At 44.3% G+C, this 16764-nt stretch overlaps 1 protein-coding gene across 1 annotated transcript in view; it reads right to left on the bottom strand.

Annotated features, from left to right (window-relative positions):
* Positions 1 to 16764, bottom strand: part of ATP13A1 (ATPase 13A1) — a 1617817-nt gene that overhangs the window by 1158114 nt on the left and 442939 nt on the right. The window contains exon 9 of the mRNA XM_044084778.1: positions 16264 to 16319. Within this exon, the coding sequence (XP_043940713.1) occupies positions 16264 to 16319 (56 nt within the window). The remainder of the gene's footprint in view (positions 1 to 16263; positions 16320 to 16764) is intronic.

Below are 16764 nucleotides of genomic sequence, written 5' to 3'. Positions count from 1 at the left end.
TGGAAGTGGAACCTGTAGCCTTGCTCCATGGTTTTAAAATCCACTTGTCTTTTGTGATATAGTGCCAGTTTTGTGAAAATAAGGCTAATTTTCCGCCTAAAGGAGCTGCTAATTGCTCTCTGGTAGGCGGTGTCAGGGACAAGTCACTGTGAATGTCCTGTTTCAGTGGCAGTGGTTGTGGCAGAGCCTCGCTGGTTATTACCTTGCCACTGTCTTCCTCTGTAGGCACTTCCTCTGGGTTGGTTTCTGCCTCGAGCGTCTATACCTGCCTCTTTGGTTCTTTGATGAGTCTGGAAAGGACCAATTTTGGCAGGCCAATTTCTGCTAAACCGAGGGGCTGAACCTGTAAGAAATCCTTAACTGTTTGTACAGATTTTGCCTTCTCTTCCATTTTCTTCATTACTTGTTGAGCAGAGGTACCAAATAGACAGTCCTTATCCATAGGAGCATCCAACAGCTTTGCTTTTACCTGATCCGGAAGGACCTGCTCTTTCAGCCATGCATGCCTTCTTATCACTGTGCCAGTCATGGCTGATCTAAATGAAGCCTCCAGTGCATCATAGCCACATTTTAAAGAATGGTTACTAACCTGTTGTATGTTATTCACCATTTCTAAAATATATTTCTTATCTAAGGGTTCTTCAGAAGAAACTTTCTTAGACAACTGATCAAGCATAAACTCTTGGTATTGTATCATGTGAAACTGACAGTTTAAAGCTCTAGCTGAGAGAGTGGCAGAGGTGTAGACTTTTGCCCCATCTGTCTAAAGACCTGGCTTCCCTTTCAGAAGGGAGAGGGTTTTTTGTAGAGGTAGAAGCTACTGCCTTAGGCCCCTGGGCTATAGTCTCAGGATCTGCAAGTGGGGCCCTGAAAAGGTGGTGATGAGTGTTGGGTACCCTGTAAAATCTGTCAGGTTTGGCAGGGGCTGGTGGTAAAGAATCAGGAGCAGTGCAAACATCATTAAATGCATCATCCACAACAGGCAAGACTGGAGGTATGGCTAAGGGCCTATGTTGTGGTAGGTGCAGAAAAGTTCTAAGCCTTTTTCTTGAGTCTGAGAAATCCTGTTCTTGCCATTGGAATTGCTCTCTCATGGCATGTAAGGTTTCCCCAAAAGAGAATTCTTCTGGAGGAGAGGCCGATGGAATGGATTCATCAGCATCGGAGTCTTCATAAGTGGACAAAGGAGCCTCAGGCTGGTCTGTAGTGTCTGAGACTTCCGAAGAGTCATCAGAGTACTCCTGCTGAGGAGGCTCTGTTCTAGGTCTCTTTTCTGGGGGCTGAGAGGCCCTGTCTGGGTGTGATTGGGATCCCCTGATTAAGGAAATCAAATCCTCTGCCAGAGTAAGCATTTGAGAACTAGAAGGGTGTCTGTGTGAGGGGGTCTTAGCAGGAACTGTTTTAGCAGTTTTGGCTGCTTTGGCCCTGGCAAAGGCCTTGATAGACATGGTTGCAGGAGGCCTAGCAGCACCACGTGCTGGGGTGGAAACATCCAAAGGGATGGTGTCAGATAAATCAGTAGAGGCCCCAGTAGTAGCTAAAGTTTCAGAGGCCGATTCAGCTAAAGTAGCAGGAGCCTCGGTAGAAATCAGGGTTTCGGCTGAGGATTGACCGGTTTTCTCGGTTTCGGCCGAAACCGAGACACTCGCGGTTTGCTTATCCGTGGTTTCAGCCGAAACCGCGGACCGCGAGTGTCGGTCCTTTTCTTTGCGTTTTTTAATTGTTTGGGTAGTCGGATGTTCCGACGGCATAATGTACGCAAAATCTGAGCCGAAAAACTGTTCAGCGAACTCCGACCGACGTCTAAGCGTTCGTCGGTTGAAGGATGAACAAGCTAGGCAGGCAGCAACGTCGTGGTCTGGGCCTAAACAAGGTAGGCAGTAAGAGTGGAAATCCTTATGAGGTATTTGTTTCCCACAGGTTAAACAATTGTTTACTTTTTCTGACATCGGCTGAGGCAAGAAAAGGTCCCCAACGGGGTACTTAGCTTTTTAGAAGTCTTCGAAGTAGTATTCGGTAGTAGGAATCTCTGGATCTGACCGACCGGCACTTGCGAACAGCTTCTGCTTCGGGCGCCACGCGGCAAGAAAGACTGAAGAAAATGGCGTCGGCCGATGCTTTTATACCCGAAGACCAACAGAGATGACGTCGGGTGAAGTGCGACATCGGCCGAAGCCAGACCCAGACTTTGGAATCCGGCCGACTGAAGGGCTGCCTGACGACAGGACTACCCATTTGTTATGACTGCAGATGCATCCATGAAGGACATCTGCAAGTAGCAGCCTCTAGAATGTCTTTGGTTGGTACTCCTCTGAGAAAGGCTGCCGAAGTAGCTGCAGCTCTGGTGGAATGAGACCTAATGCCCTTGGGCACAGGTTTACCATGGTGTGAGTAGCAGAAATGGATGCAGTGGCTTATCCACTTTGAAAATGTCTGCTTTGAAATAGCCTTGCCCCCTGATCCTGCAGCATATGACACTAGTAATTGCTCAGTTTTTCTTAGAGCTTTTGTCCTGCTCAAGTAGAATCTTAGCTGTCTGTGTACGTCCAAGGAATGCAGAATTCTCTCCCCTTTGTTCTGTGGATTTGGATAAAAAGTTGGCAGAAGAATTGTTTGATTAAGAGCTACACTGGAAACCACCTTAGGCATAAAAATAGGATTTGTCCTCAGAGACACCCTGTGTGGGTAAAATATGATAAAAAGCTCTACAGCCATGAGGGCCTGTAGCTCTGAAACCCTTCTTGCTGAAGTAATTGCTAGTAGCAGGGCTGTCTTCCATGTTAAGAAATTTATATCAGCGGTAGCGGCTGGTTCAAATGGAGGCAGGGTGAGTTTTTCCAACACATAATTGAGGTCCCATGCAGGTAATGGTGATCTTCTAGGAGGCCTTAGGTTTTTGGCTCTTCTAAGATACTGCTTTAGTAAGGGATGAGAATAGAGTGGTGGCTCTATATTCTAATGAGACGAAATGGCAGAGGCATGGATTTTGATTGATGAGAAAAATAGGCCTTTGTCAAGCATCTCAGTTAAGTATTGTAATATCTGAGAAATATGTGATTCTGCTGTATCAGTTCCTTGTGCTTGGTTCCATGCAAAAAATCTCTTACATTGGTCAGCATAAGACTTTCTGGTACTAGGCCTTCTGGCTTCCAAAATGACATCCACCACAGCTTTACTGAGAGGTGTCGTTGGCATGATTACATGATTAGCCATGCTGCCAGGTTCAGAGTTGATTGTGCAGGATCTGATAATTTTGCTGGGACAGTAGTTGTGGTCTTTGAGGCACGGTCCAAGCTGGGTATTGAGACAAGTTACTCAGGATTGTGTACCAGTATTGGTGGGGCCAGTCTGGAGCAATTAATATCATCTTTAGTTTCTCTTGTCTGACTTTTAGGAGGAACTTGGGTAGAAGAGGCAGAGGAGGAAAGGCATAAACTGACAGGTTTTTCCAGCTGAATGATAGGGCGTTTACTTTCCATGCTTGTCTGTGATAAGTCCTTGTGCAGAATCTTTTCAGTTGATAATTTTGAGGAGAGGCAAATAGATCTATGTCTGGGCTCCCCCATTTATCTGTTGTCATGCTGAAAACTTGTGGATTTAGTTTCCACTCATGAAGATCCATAAGGTTTCTGCTTAAATAGTCTGCCAGACTGTTCTGTTTTCCTGGCAGGAAATGAGCTTGAAGATTTATCTAGTAGGTCAAAGCTGTGTCCCATAGTGCCATGGCTAATCTGCAAAGGGGGTATGAGTGTGTGCCCCCTTCCTTGTTTATATACCACATGACTGTGGTGTTGTCCGTCTTTATCAGCAGTTGTCCTGGATGAAGTAAGTCCTTCAATGCTGTTAGGGCATTTTGAACAGTTAGCATCTCCTTCTGGTTGATATGTAGATGCATTTGATTTGGTGCCCATATGCCCTGAATGCATCTTCCTGCCATGTGGGCCCCCCAGGCATAATCTGATGTGTCTGTTGTTAAGGTTTGGCTGGCAGGGGGTAGAGTGAAGGGCCATCCCATGTTTTGGTGACAGGCCTTTGCCCACCATAGAAACTCCTGTTGCAGGCAGGGAATGAGAGGAATCATCATTTCCAGACTGTGTGAATGCTGACTCCATAAACTTTTTAGGTACCATTGAAGTCTCCTCATATGCAGTCTTGCATATGGAATTAGTAGGATGCAGGATGCCATGAAGCCCAGAGCCTGCAGAATCTGTCTTGCAGAAGACTGGGTTTTTGTTGCCATCAGTTTGAAGAAAGTAGTCAGTTGCCTTTGTCTGTCTGGCATGAGGTAAGCCATCTGGGCAGTTGTATGCAAGCTTGCACCCAGGTATGTTATCTTTTGAGAGGGTACCAGTTGTGATTTCTTTTTGTTTATTGTGTACCCTAGGCATGCTAGTAGCCTTTTCACAAACACCACGTGTCGTAGAAGAGTGTTCTTGTTCTCTGCATGAATGAGACAGTCGTCCAAGTAAGGATATATTTGAATACTTCTTTATCTGCAAAATGCAATTACTGGTGCCAGGCACTTTGTAAAGACCCTGGGCGCAGTAGATAAGCCAAAGGGCAGTGCAGAGAACTGGTAATGCATTAAGCCAGCCTTGAATCTGAGGTATCTTCTGCACGACTGTCTTACTGGGACATGCAGGTATGCCTCTTTTAAGTCTAAAGTCACCAGTCAAGCATTCTTACCCAGCATGGGCAGAAGCTGTTGCAAAGTGAGCATTTTGAATTTTGGAATGTCCAGGTATGTGTTCAAAATCGATAAATCCGGTATTGGCCGCCAGGCCATGTTCTTTCTGGGTACCAAGAACAGTTTTGAATAAAAACCTTGTCCCTTTTCCTGTTCTGGTACTATCTGAATGGCCCCCATATCCATGAGGGACGTAACCTGCTTCTGTTCCATTGGTTTTTTGGCAGGTCTGGCCAACCATTTGTCATTGACAGAGTGTGGAAATGGAATCTGTATCCCTGTGATACGATGTTCAGTACCCACTTGTCCTGGGTTATTCATTGCCAATTTTGAGCAAAAAGTGCTAATTTTCCCCCTATGGGTGCTGCCAAAAGATAAGTGCTTGGTGTAGGCAGAGGGAAGTCATTGGGATTGCTTTCTGTAGGTTTGCGCTTTATCTCCTCCAGATTTGGAGGTGGATGTGCCCCATTGCTTTGACGTGTATGAGTCTTGAGCCTGGTACCTGGAACCCTTAGGGCATCTGGATTTTCCCCTTTGAGCTCTGTCTGACACAGGAAAGGATCAGTTTTTTGTAGGCCAGTGTCTACTGAATCTAGGTGACCGTACTTGTAAGAAGTCTTTAACAGTTTGCATAAACTTAGCTTTGTCTTCCATTTTCTTTAAAACCTCTTCTGCCTTAATACCAAACAGAGAATAATGCTGTAAAGGTGCATCTAGTAATTTAGCTTTAACATGATCAGGCAAATTTTGTTCCTTTAACCACGCATGCCTTCTAATCACAGATCCAGTAACTGCGGCCCTGCAGGAGGCCTCTAAAGAATCAAAACCACATTGCAAAGTATGCTTTCCAACTTGTTCAGCTGCATGCAATAATTCCTGCAATTCCTTATTTTCTGCACATTCTGAAATCAGCATCATTTTCTGTTTCAGCAATCCCATAACATGTTGTTGGTACTTAAGCATATGAAATTGACAGTTTATGACCCTGATTGCCAAGGTTGCAGATGTATAAACCTTTTTCCCGTCTGTCTAGCACCCTGGAATCTCTGTCGGAGGGGGTAGGGTTGTTTGCTGTTGATGCCTTAACTTCCTTAGGACCCTGTGAAATAGTTTCAGGATCAGCAGCAGGGTTTCTAAATAAAAATTTATGAGAGTCAGGGTCCCTATAATACCTGTCAGGCTTACTGGGAGCCGGAGGTAAAGAGTCAGGGGTCAGGCTTGACTCCGAAAAAACATCATCCAAAATGTCTAACACAGGGGGAATGGCTAAAGGCTTGTGCTGAGGGAGAAGGAGGAAATCTCTGATCCTCTTTTTTTGATTCTGAGAAGTCTTGACACTCCCAGTGAAAATGCTCCTTCAAAGTATGCAAGGTTTCTCCAAATGAATAATCCCCAGGAGGAGATGCTGATGGAATAGACTCCTCAGCATCAGAATCCTCATAGGGAGATAAAGATAATTCCTGATCAGAAGAGGAAAAAGAAGAAATAGAAACCTGATCTGAAGATTCATAGTCAGTGTCTTGCCTAGGCCTCTTATCTGGAGGGAGATGGGTACCCCTGATCAAGGTAATAAGGTCTTCAGCCATTTTGATCATCTGTTTTTTTAGGCATAGAGGCCTGTGCACGTGGCTCAGGGGTCGTTTTTTTAGGTTTAGAAAATGTCTTTGCCTTTGGTTTTGCAGCTTTCGTCGGTTTGATGAAAAAATGTTGAGGTCTGAATACACCCTCAGATGCCGGTGCCTGCTCAGCGGCTCCAGACCCATCTGAGGGAAATACATCCATTGGTCCAATACCTTGAGTATCTTGTGGCATGCCGGACTCCACATGGGTGTCGGTAGAGGCCTGCAACTCGAAGGTAGCGGGTATCAGGGGCTGTGAAAGTGCCTCACTGAGTACTGGCGACTGGCTTAGAAGTTCCGCCGTCGGTTTTGGATCACGACTGCCTTTCTCTGTCCTTTTCTTTGTGTTTTTTTATGTACTCCAGTAGTCGGACTGCTATCCGACGACACCTCTGGGTAGTTAAATCTGTTTCCAAAATACTTAGATGCAAAAATATACTGACACTTAATAGTGCATTGGTTAAATCTAGCACAAAACCGACAGCCAGGCACGTTGTGATCAGAGCCTAGGCAAGGAATACAGTATAAATGGAAATCCTTATGTGGTATTTGCTTCTCACAAGTAATACAATTATTAGCTTTTTCTGACATTGGTAAAAAGCAAGAGAAAAGTTTCCCCAACGGGGTACTTAGCTTTATTGAAGACTTCGGTTCTGAAACTCAAACGTGAATATTTCAGTAGTGGGCCAACCGGCACTTGCGAAATGCTTCTGCTTCGGGCACCACGCAACAAGAAAGACTAAAGAAAATAGCGTCGGCTGCATGTTTTATACCCCTGATGACCTGACATCATGGAAGAGAAGACAGCAACCGACGCAGGATCCAAGACTTTGGAATTCAGGCCAACTGAAGGCAACCTGCCAGCAGATTACCCAAATGTAATGACTACAACAGTGAAACACGAAGAACATCTATACTATGTTCTTCGTGTTTCACTGCTGCAGTCATCACATTTGGGTTGATTCCCAAAGCTAAGGAAGGGAGGAGGAAGTTAAAGAGCATTAGGGCCCACTATTAAGCCCTGCAAGACTGCAGTGGCAAAACCAGCTCTGGATTTAGAAATAGGCATGTGGTAATGCTTGGTGAAGGTATGTACAGAGCTCTGGGTAGCAGCTTCTAGGATGTCCCTGGTAGGGACTCCTCTGAGAAAGGCTGCAGAGGAAGATGCAGCCCTGGTGGAATGTGATCTTATCTCCTTTGGGGTAGGTTTTCCATGGTGCTTGTAGCAGAAATGAATGCAACAGGCTATCCATTTGGAAATGGTTTGCTTTGAAATGGCCCTCCCCTCTGCTCCTGTAGCAAAGCCAACTAGCAGCTGTTCAAATCTTCTGAGAGGCTTAGTCCTGTCCAAATAAAATCTAAGTTGTCTGTGCACGTCCAGAGAGTGCAGTATTCGTTACCCTTTATTTTGTGGATTAGAGAAAAAAATATGCAAATGAATTGACCGATTTATGGCCACACTAGACACCACCTTGGACATAAAGGAAAGATTGGTACTGAGGGAAACCGTGTCCGCATGGAAGACAATGAAGGGTTCCACTGCCATGAGGGCCTGTAATTCAGACACTCTTCTTGCTGAAGTGATGGCTAGAAGAAAGGCTGTTTTCCAAGAAAGGAATTTCAACTCTGCTGTTGCAGCTGGCTCAAAGGGGGGGGGGGGTGAGCTTTTCCAATACAAAGCTAAGGTCCCAGGTTGGAGTGGGAGATCTTCTGGGGGGGGGGTCTTAAATTTTTGGCCCCTCTAAGGAATTGTTTTAGCAGGGGGTGAGAGAAGAGGGGTGGCTCAGTATTATAGACATGAATTTTAATTGACGAGAAGGATAGGCCCTTGTGAAGCATTTCTGTTAAGTACTGAAGAATATGAAGTAATCTGGGCACCGTTGTGCCCAGACCCTGAGTCTGGCTCTAGGAACAGTATCTTTTCCACTTTTCAGCATAGGATTTTCTAGTACTAGGCCTCCTTGCCTACAGAATGACATCTAGCACCTGTTACTGAGGGATGCTAGAGGAGAGCTCAAGAGATCATCCAGGCTGCAAGGTTCAGGATTTGAAGCTGAGGGTGCAGAATCTGGCCCACCTGCTGGGACAGCAGGGAAGGGGTCTGAGGCACGTGCCATGGTTGCAGCAGTGTCATACTGCACAAGAGGGGGGTACCAGTGCTGGCCTGGCCAGTCTGGTGCAATCAGTATTGTCCTTGGTTTGTCCCGTTTGATCTTTAGAAGAACCTTCAAGAGGAGAGACAGAGGGGGAAAGGCATAAACCGAGAGGCTTTCCCAGGTAAAGGACAGGGCATGCACTTTCCAAGCTTGACTGTGGGGAGACCTTGTGCAGAATTTGTCCAATTGGTAGTTCTGAGGGGGAGGCAAACAGGTCTACCTCTGGAGTACCCCATTTGTTCCTCACGAGGTTGAATATTTTTGGTTCTAGTTTCCATTTGTGTGGGTCCATGAGATTTTTGCTTAAGTCATCTGCCAGTGAATTTAGCTTGCCTGGTAGGAATTCAGCTTGTAGGTGCACTTGGTAGCACAAGGCTGTGTTCCACAGAGCCATGGCTAGTCTGCAGAGAGGGTACGAGTGGGTTCCCCCCTGCTTCTTTATGTACCACATAACTGTGGTGTTGTCTGTCTTTACCAATAGTTGTCCTGGAAGGATACTGTCTTTGAAGGCGGTCACAGAATTCTGTACAGCTAACAATTCTTTTTGATTGATATGCAGGTGCATCTGTCTCGGGTTCCATTTGCCCTGAATGCACTGCCCTGCCATGTGAGCCCACCCCCCCTGTATAGTCTGATGCGTCTGTTGTTAGGGTTTGGGCGGCAGGGGGTAGAGTGAAAGGGAGCCCCTTGTTGTAGTAGCAGGCCTATGCCCACCAAAGGAACTCTGTCTTTATACAAGGAATGATAGGAATCATTGACTCCAGGTCTTGAGAATGTCAACATCATAGGCTTTTTTGATACCATTGGAGCTTCCTCATATGCAGTCTTGCATATGGAATTAGTAGAATGCAAGAGGCCATGAACCCCAGGGCTTGCAGAATTTTCCTTGCAGATGGCTGGGGTTTTGTGGCCAACAGTTTGAAGTAGGTTGCCAAACTTGTTTCTTTGGAGTAAGGAATGCCATCTGGGAAGCTGTGTTCAAGCTTGCTCCCAGAAATACAATCTGTTTGGCAGGGTACTAGGTGAGACTTCTTTTCGATTATGGTGTACCCCAGTGAGGTTAGAAGTTTCTTTACGAATGCCAGGTGTTGTAATAGCAAGTCCTAGCTTTCTGCCTGAATCAGACAATCGCCCAAATATGGGTATATCTGAATAGTTCTCTGCCTGCAAAATGCAATGTCTGGAGCTAGACACTTTGTAAATACCCTGGGCGCAGTAGATAAGCCAAAGGGAAGTGCAGAGAACTGATAAGTGTATGAAGCCTGCCCTGAAGCATAGGTATTTACTGCAAGATCAGTTATTGGAATGTGCAGGTAAGCTTACAGTAAGTCTAAGGTTGCCAGCCAGGCATCCTTGCCTAGCATAAGAAGAAGCTGTTGAAGTGTTAGCATTTTGAATTTTGGAATTACCAGAAAGGTGCTTAGAATAGAGCGGTCCAGGATAGGATGCCAGGAGTTGTCTTTCTGGGTACCAGGAAAAGTCTTGAATAAAATCCTTGTCCCTTTGTTCTGCTGGGACAGGTTGAATAGCCCTGATACTGAGGAGAGAGAGAACCTGCTGTTGGGCCTCCGCTCATTGATTTGGGGGTAGTTCTGGCCAACCGTTTGGGGGTGGTAGTGTGTGGAAGTGGAATCTGTATCCTTGGGAAACTATGTTCAAAACCCATCTGTCCTGGGTAATGAATTCCCATTTTTTTGCATGCAGGGCGAGCTTTCCCCCTAAGGGAGCAGGTAGTTGAGCAGGCTTGGAAGGGTCAAGGTTAAGTCATTCTGCCATTTTTCCGTAGGGGGGGGTGGCTTACTATTCCCTGCTTTGGAAGTGGGAGCCCCCCACTGCTTAGGTCTGTGCGCAGCCTGAGACTGTAACCTAGGTGGTCTGCTGTTCTTGGGTTTGGACTGAGAAGGCCTAGAAGAGACTGGAAAGGACCAATTCTTTGAAGGCCAATGCCTACTAAATCTAGGAGGCTGTACTTGTAGGAAATCATTAACAGTTTGCATAGATTTAGCTTTTTCCACTATCCTTTTGAGGACGACTTCTGCTTTGTTGCCAAAAAGGCGGTCTTGGTTTAAGGAAGCATCCAGTAATTTAGCTTTAATATGATCTGGCAAGTTTTGTTCCTTAAGCCAAGCATGCCTTCTAAGTACAGACCCAGTGACAGCAGCCCTGCAAGATGCTTCTAAAGCATCAAAACCACATTGCAAAGTATGTTTACCAACTTGTTCTGCAGAATGCATTAAATCCTGCAATTCTTTGTGTTCAGCACAGTCAGGAATTAATATCATTTTCTGTTTAAGTAGTCCCATAATATGCTGCTGATACTTTAACATACTAAACTGGCAATTTAAAGCCCTAATGGCCAAATAGCAGAAGTGTATAGCTTCTTACCCCCATCAGTCTAGGGCTCTAGAATCTCTATCAGAAAGGGTAGGATTTTTGGCAGCAGTAGTCTTAATGCCTTTTGGTCCTTGGGAAATGGTCTCTGGATCCGCAGAAGGATTATTGAAGAGGAACTTGTGAGAGTCAGGTATCTGTAATACCAGTCAGGTTTTCTGGGAGCTAGAGGTAAAGTGTCTGGTGTAAGGTTAGATTCCAAGAAAGCAACATCTACAATGTCCAGAACAGGAGAGATAGCTAGAGGCCTGTGTTGGGGCAGGAGTAAGAATTCCCTAAGCCTTTTTCTGGACTCAGAGTAATCCTGACTTTCCCAGCGGAAATGCTCCCTAAGAGTATGCAAGGTTTCACAGAAAGAAAAACCTTCTGGAGGGGAAGCAGAGGGAATGGAATCCTCTGCATCAGAATCCTCATAAGTAGATAAGGGCAAATCCTGGTATTCAGAAGGAGCAGAAATATCAGACTCCTGATCAGAAGAATCAGTAAGAAATTCAGTTCTAGGTCTCTTAGAGGAGGAAGGCTGGCTTCCCCTAATTAAGGTAATACGGTCTTCAGTCATTCTAAGCATTGGTTTTTGAGGCATATGGGCCTGGGCACGCAGTTTGGTCATCGGTTTTCTAGGCGTGGTGCGAGTTTTAAGCCTGAGGGATTCAGAAATTCTGGATGGAAACAATGACGTTGGTTTAAAATGCAAGTCTGTAGGCCTGAGTACACCCTCAGAAGCCGGTGCCTGCACAGCGGCTCCAGACCCATCCAAGGTAGAGACATCCGCAGGTTCCATAGTTGAAGAAGCATCTTGCGGCAAACCGGACTCTGATTGGGTCTCAGTAGAGGCCTGCGAATCAGAAGTAGCGGGTATCAGGGGCTGTGAAAGCACCTCACTGAGTACCGGCAGACTGGCGACTAGCTTAACTTTAGCATCTTCGGCAGTTTTGGACCTATGCGGTCTGCCTCTGTCTTTATCCTTATGTTTTTTTTTGGAAGATTGGTAGTCGGATGGCTTAACGAAGCCATTTCGGAGTACTGAGACAGAGTACGAAAGTAATTGGCTGCAAAAACAGCCTGATGACGAATAGTTCGAGGATTGAACAAAGCACAAAACCAATAGCGAGGGACTTCGTGGTCTGGGCCTAAACAGGGGATGCAGTACGAATGAAAATCTCTATGAGGTATTTGCTTTCCACAGGTAAGACAATTGTTAACTTTTACTGACATCGGTTGGAGCAAGAAAAAGGATCCCCAACAGGGTACTTATCTTTTTTGAAGACTTTGGATCTGAAACTCGAAAAATGAAAATTTCAGGAGTCTGCCGACTGGCACTTATGAAGTGCTTCTGCTTCGGGCACCACACAGCAAGAAAGACTGATGTAATGGCATCAGGTGCATGTTATACACCCCTGATGACCTGACGTCATGGAAGAGGAGCAGCATCAGACACAGAAATCCGAAGACTCTGGTATTCAGGCCAGCTGAGGGCTACCTGCAGGCAGATAACCCAAATGTGATGACTGCAACAGTGAAACACAAAGAACATCTGGTCACTCAGGTAGACTTTGGCCTAAATCCTGCACACCATTACGAACAGTAGGCAGAAGACACCTAAGAATACTTCTGGAAAAATGAGGCCTGAATACACAGGTCTCATAAGCATACAGAGAACTTGTTACTGATCAAATCACTATTATGGAGTATCAAAACTGAGACACTTCCACTTAGAAGTCTGAGTGTAAGGTTTTGCAGTAGCTTCAAGACCACAAATTATACTTTCACCCCAGCTGCACCTGAGAAGGTCAGAGAAAGATCTTGTGTAAGGTCATGAGGTGTAGGTTGTCACCCAAATAACAGACGGAATTCCATAATGAGAACAGGGAAGGGTGCTGCCACAGCTAAAGAGAAAAGCTTTTCAGCTCAAAGGCAGAAGGAAAAGCCCAAATCAAGAGAATCAAAGAAGCCAATGTAACTTGGGTACAAGAATAAAACACCAAAGGAAGGAGGGAAAGCATCACAGTTCAAAAGAAAAAGCACATATCAAAAGAAAGAAAAAAGGGGGAGCACCACACCTCAGAGACAAGGAGAAAGAAGTAAACCAGAGCAAAAAGGACAGCACAGCAGTACAGCTTACAGGAAAAAAAAACATACCTAGAACAGAGAGGATTGCACCAGTTCTCAGATGTAGCAGGACACAGCAGGATCCAAAGGAAAGGCACTATGTTTCAGAGGCAAGAGAAAGGCTGCAGATCAGGAAAGAACAGTAACTCAAAAGAGGAAGGCAAGCCCCATACTATGAAAAGAAAGAATGGTACCACAACTTGCAGCCAAGAGGAAGACTCACTGAATGAGATCTCCACCAGGGTGCCAATTCTGACACTTATAAGAAACTGGATGCATTACTAGCCGCACACAGACTCCTAGAAGGCAGAGGGTGTATTAAAGGTGCCAACATTTACTTCTCCACTCAAGATCAAAGTAGCTACCCAAAGCATTAAGTGGGTAAAAACATTTGAGGCAGGCATAATTGAAGAATTATATCCCCGCATTATGCAGTACTCAAACGAACAGCTGCTGCAACACTTAAAAATCACACAGTTACTTTCAGACAAACAGCAAGTTCTCTCTCTTCACTTTATGTCCAAACTTCTTCTGCTCACTGCTGTATGCACATATGCATATGCAGACCTGACCCTTGGGTATCATTTATTTAGACAAGTCTACTGAATGTCCAATGCTGAGGTCAGACAGCTTTTTCAGTTAGCCATGCTTGCACTTTAAAGCTACTCATCCATTATGTATACTGTTCTGGAAGATGCTTTTAAGGATTTAAATACTTACATTTAAAATGATACAGTGACTACACACTCTCCAAATGCTGGCAGTCAGAGCTCAGACAAGTATTCTTCTTTAAAAACAGAAAAGAAGCAAGCTACAGTGTCCTTCAATCTGACCCCCCCCCACTACCAATCCATATCATTCCACAACACTGGTCACAGTAAAACCAGCCATTTATTTGGAGAGGGAGAAGACAAACAGCAGTGAAGCTTGTGTAGCATGATAACCTCTCAAGACACAGCACAGTACATTTTCTGAAGGAAGGTCCTGCATCCTTTTCACTGTGGCAGTGGGAAGAGCGAGACCAAGCTATGAGGAGCAATCCAAACCAAACTACACATAATGCAGTAATAAGTCTCTCAACTGTCAACAGCTCAAATATGTTAATCTTTTCTGGGGTCCAGTTCCTTTTGAGATGGAGAACCAACAAAAGAGAGCAGCCATTTTTTTAAATGTCACATGACATACTATAGTATGTTACATTTTAGTTATACCACATGCAACCAAAGCCAAGCTTTCCCATCAAGCAATAAACAGCTCATGAATGGAATGGAGCACTTCAGAGAGGCTACCTGAAAGTGTGGCTTGGTTCAAGGCATTTGCATGTATCTGGTTTTAACACATCTGTCCCTACTAGTATGACTGAATGAAATAAGATGGCCTTTTCTTGAACTAAGTTTAAAATTAGTCTGAACGCTCATCAGTCATGACTTACTGACTTACCACTGACAGGGTAACATGTCTAATCTTAGACTGGAAGACAACATGGTTGCTGGGTGTGCCATACAGAGCTAGCAAGTGCTATCATATTTATCCAGTTACAGTCTCAAGTTGGATGTAGTGCAGTTTAATACAGGTATATGAAAAATGCATTTGTGTAGTCAACATGTTCAGAATGTAGTCTAACACCTGATTATTTTTATTTATTTTTTGGCATTTAGGCTACTTTGTTCCGACTCCCAAAATGCATGTCCCGCTTAATGACTGGAGTCATCTGTGGAAGACTTCATTCCGAATGAATTAGGGGAGACAGGAGGCGCACCAACAAGAGCTTGGATAATGGACAAAGTTCTCTATTCATGTAAATAATTTTTACATTACAACTAGAGATGTACTGCTTCTAACCTCTAGTGATAAGCTATTGCACATTTTAACAATGGAGTGAGTTACAAAACCTACATCCTTTCCATCCCTTGAGTACAATCAATCAATGCCACCAAAAATGCTTTGATACTGTATTACATCACCTCCAAAACATCTTATTCAGGGTCTATGCCCCTATTCTATAGCAGACTCTGAATTCTCACTCCCAAGGTTCACAGCACCCTTATTCTGCCGCACCAATTTCATTTTTAATGTTTGGTAATTGGCTGGGTGGGCTGTATTAAGGCCCTTTTCAGCCACTACCAAGGCCATGTAGCAAAGATAATACTACATAGTGTATCATAACAAACAGGTAATATTGTTAAATATCAGTAGTGTAGCTAAGGTGGGGTGAGAGGGGTAACTGCTTAAGGCGCAAAGTGTTGGGAGGACGCAATCATCTTTTCCCGATCTCTAATTCAATACTGGATCTACAGTTTAAAAGTACAAAAAAAAAAAAAAAATTATTTTTATTTATTTTAAACTAAAATGTGATCCTGTAGCACTCCATGCAGGCAGGTATAAAACAGAAGCAACTGTTTGCTACACTTTAAATATATATATTTTTTTAAATAAAACATGTTGAAGGAGGTTTGGATGGTTGGGAGCAGGCCACAGAAACAGGACCTGAACGTCTGGGGCAGGAGGGACTGAGGCATGTCGTGCATCTGTCTACCTGGTTGATGTGCCAGTAGAAGGAATGTCCGCCTTTTTTTTTTTTTGCTCATCAATGGAAGAGCTGGAGGGACACAGATTTGCTTGGAAATACGCTGAATGGCTTTTACACTGAAAAAAATTTTTTTTTTGAAGAGCCGAGAGGGTGGGGCAGTACCAGGCCAGGGCTTTGGTTGCACCAGCTATGCTTCTGTTGTACATTATGCTATAAAACATACAAAGTTAACAAACATACCATCCAAAATATTCACGTTGAAATAATAAAGATTAACTATCATACAGTACCATTCACAATCCTAATAACATCAGTATTAACAATGCACCCTCTGAGCTGTGACATGGACACAGGGTTTTCCCAAAGTGTAGTAAAAGCAAACTAGGCTATCCTTCAACCCTAATGCACAAACATTCTTTAAATAGATGTGATTTTAATTTCTCTGTAAAAAGTGAAAGGTTGTCTAATACAATAATATCCACAGGTAGTGCATTACATGTAGCTGAAGCTAGTCTGTTGGTAGACTTGCTGCAAGCAGCTCAATAGGGTGTGTTTAATTTAAGACCGGTATTAAACAGGGAACATGCAAACTCTTGCACAGATGAAGCGTTTGCCAGAGGAAAAATACCAATAAAAATTGTTGAAAAAAACGGGTGAATGGTTGCCTTTTCCCAAGTCAGTTAACACTATCATTGTCAAAACAATTTGTCCCTGCTGAATCCATGCAGGTGAGTGTTATGTGAGTCTATTAACAAAACTGCATACACTTACCTGAGATGTTGTAAATCCAGTTCTTAGTACATAAGCCACACAACCATTATCGACAGCTGGAATAAGAAAAAGGAACAATGTAAAAATACTGATCTCAATGCATAACACTACCTACTTTGTCCAGCATAATCACTTCTACACTTAAGCGTTGCATGAGCGGTGCAGTGGTGCAGCACTTAATGTTGTTGTCTCACAGCAAGAGGTTCTCGGGTTCAATTCTCGGCTGGGGTGCCTTTTGTGCTGAGTCTGCATGTCGGCCCTGCGTTCTCGTGGGCTTCCTCCATGTGCTCCAGTTTCCTCCCACATTCCAAAGACCTCCGTCTGGAGCGTTTCTCCCGGGACCTCCGCAGAAAATGGGCTCTGTCCTAGCTGGACTTCCCTGGTCATCGAATGTTAAATAAATAAATAAAAATAAAATAAATAATGAGTCAACTGCTAACTCTACAGCACAGAAGATACAGTGTTCCACCTGATACTCTAAATATAATGCAAACTGCACAG

This window comes from Protopterus annectens, chromosome 9.part0 (assembly GCF_019279795.1).
Source record: "Protopterus annectens isolate FY-2018-M chromosome 9.part0, PAN1.0, whole genome shotgun sequence".
NCBI lineage: Eukaryota > Metazoa > Chordata > Ceratodontiformes > Protopteridae > Protopterus > Protopterus annectens.
Note: the sequence above shows the minus strand (reverse complement) of the source record. Positions and strands in the feature narration are given on the sequence as shown.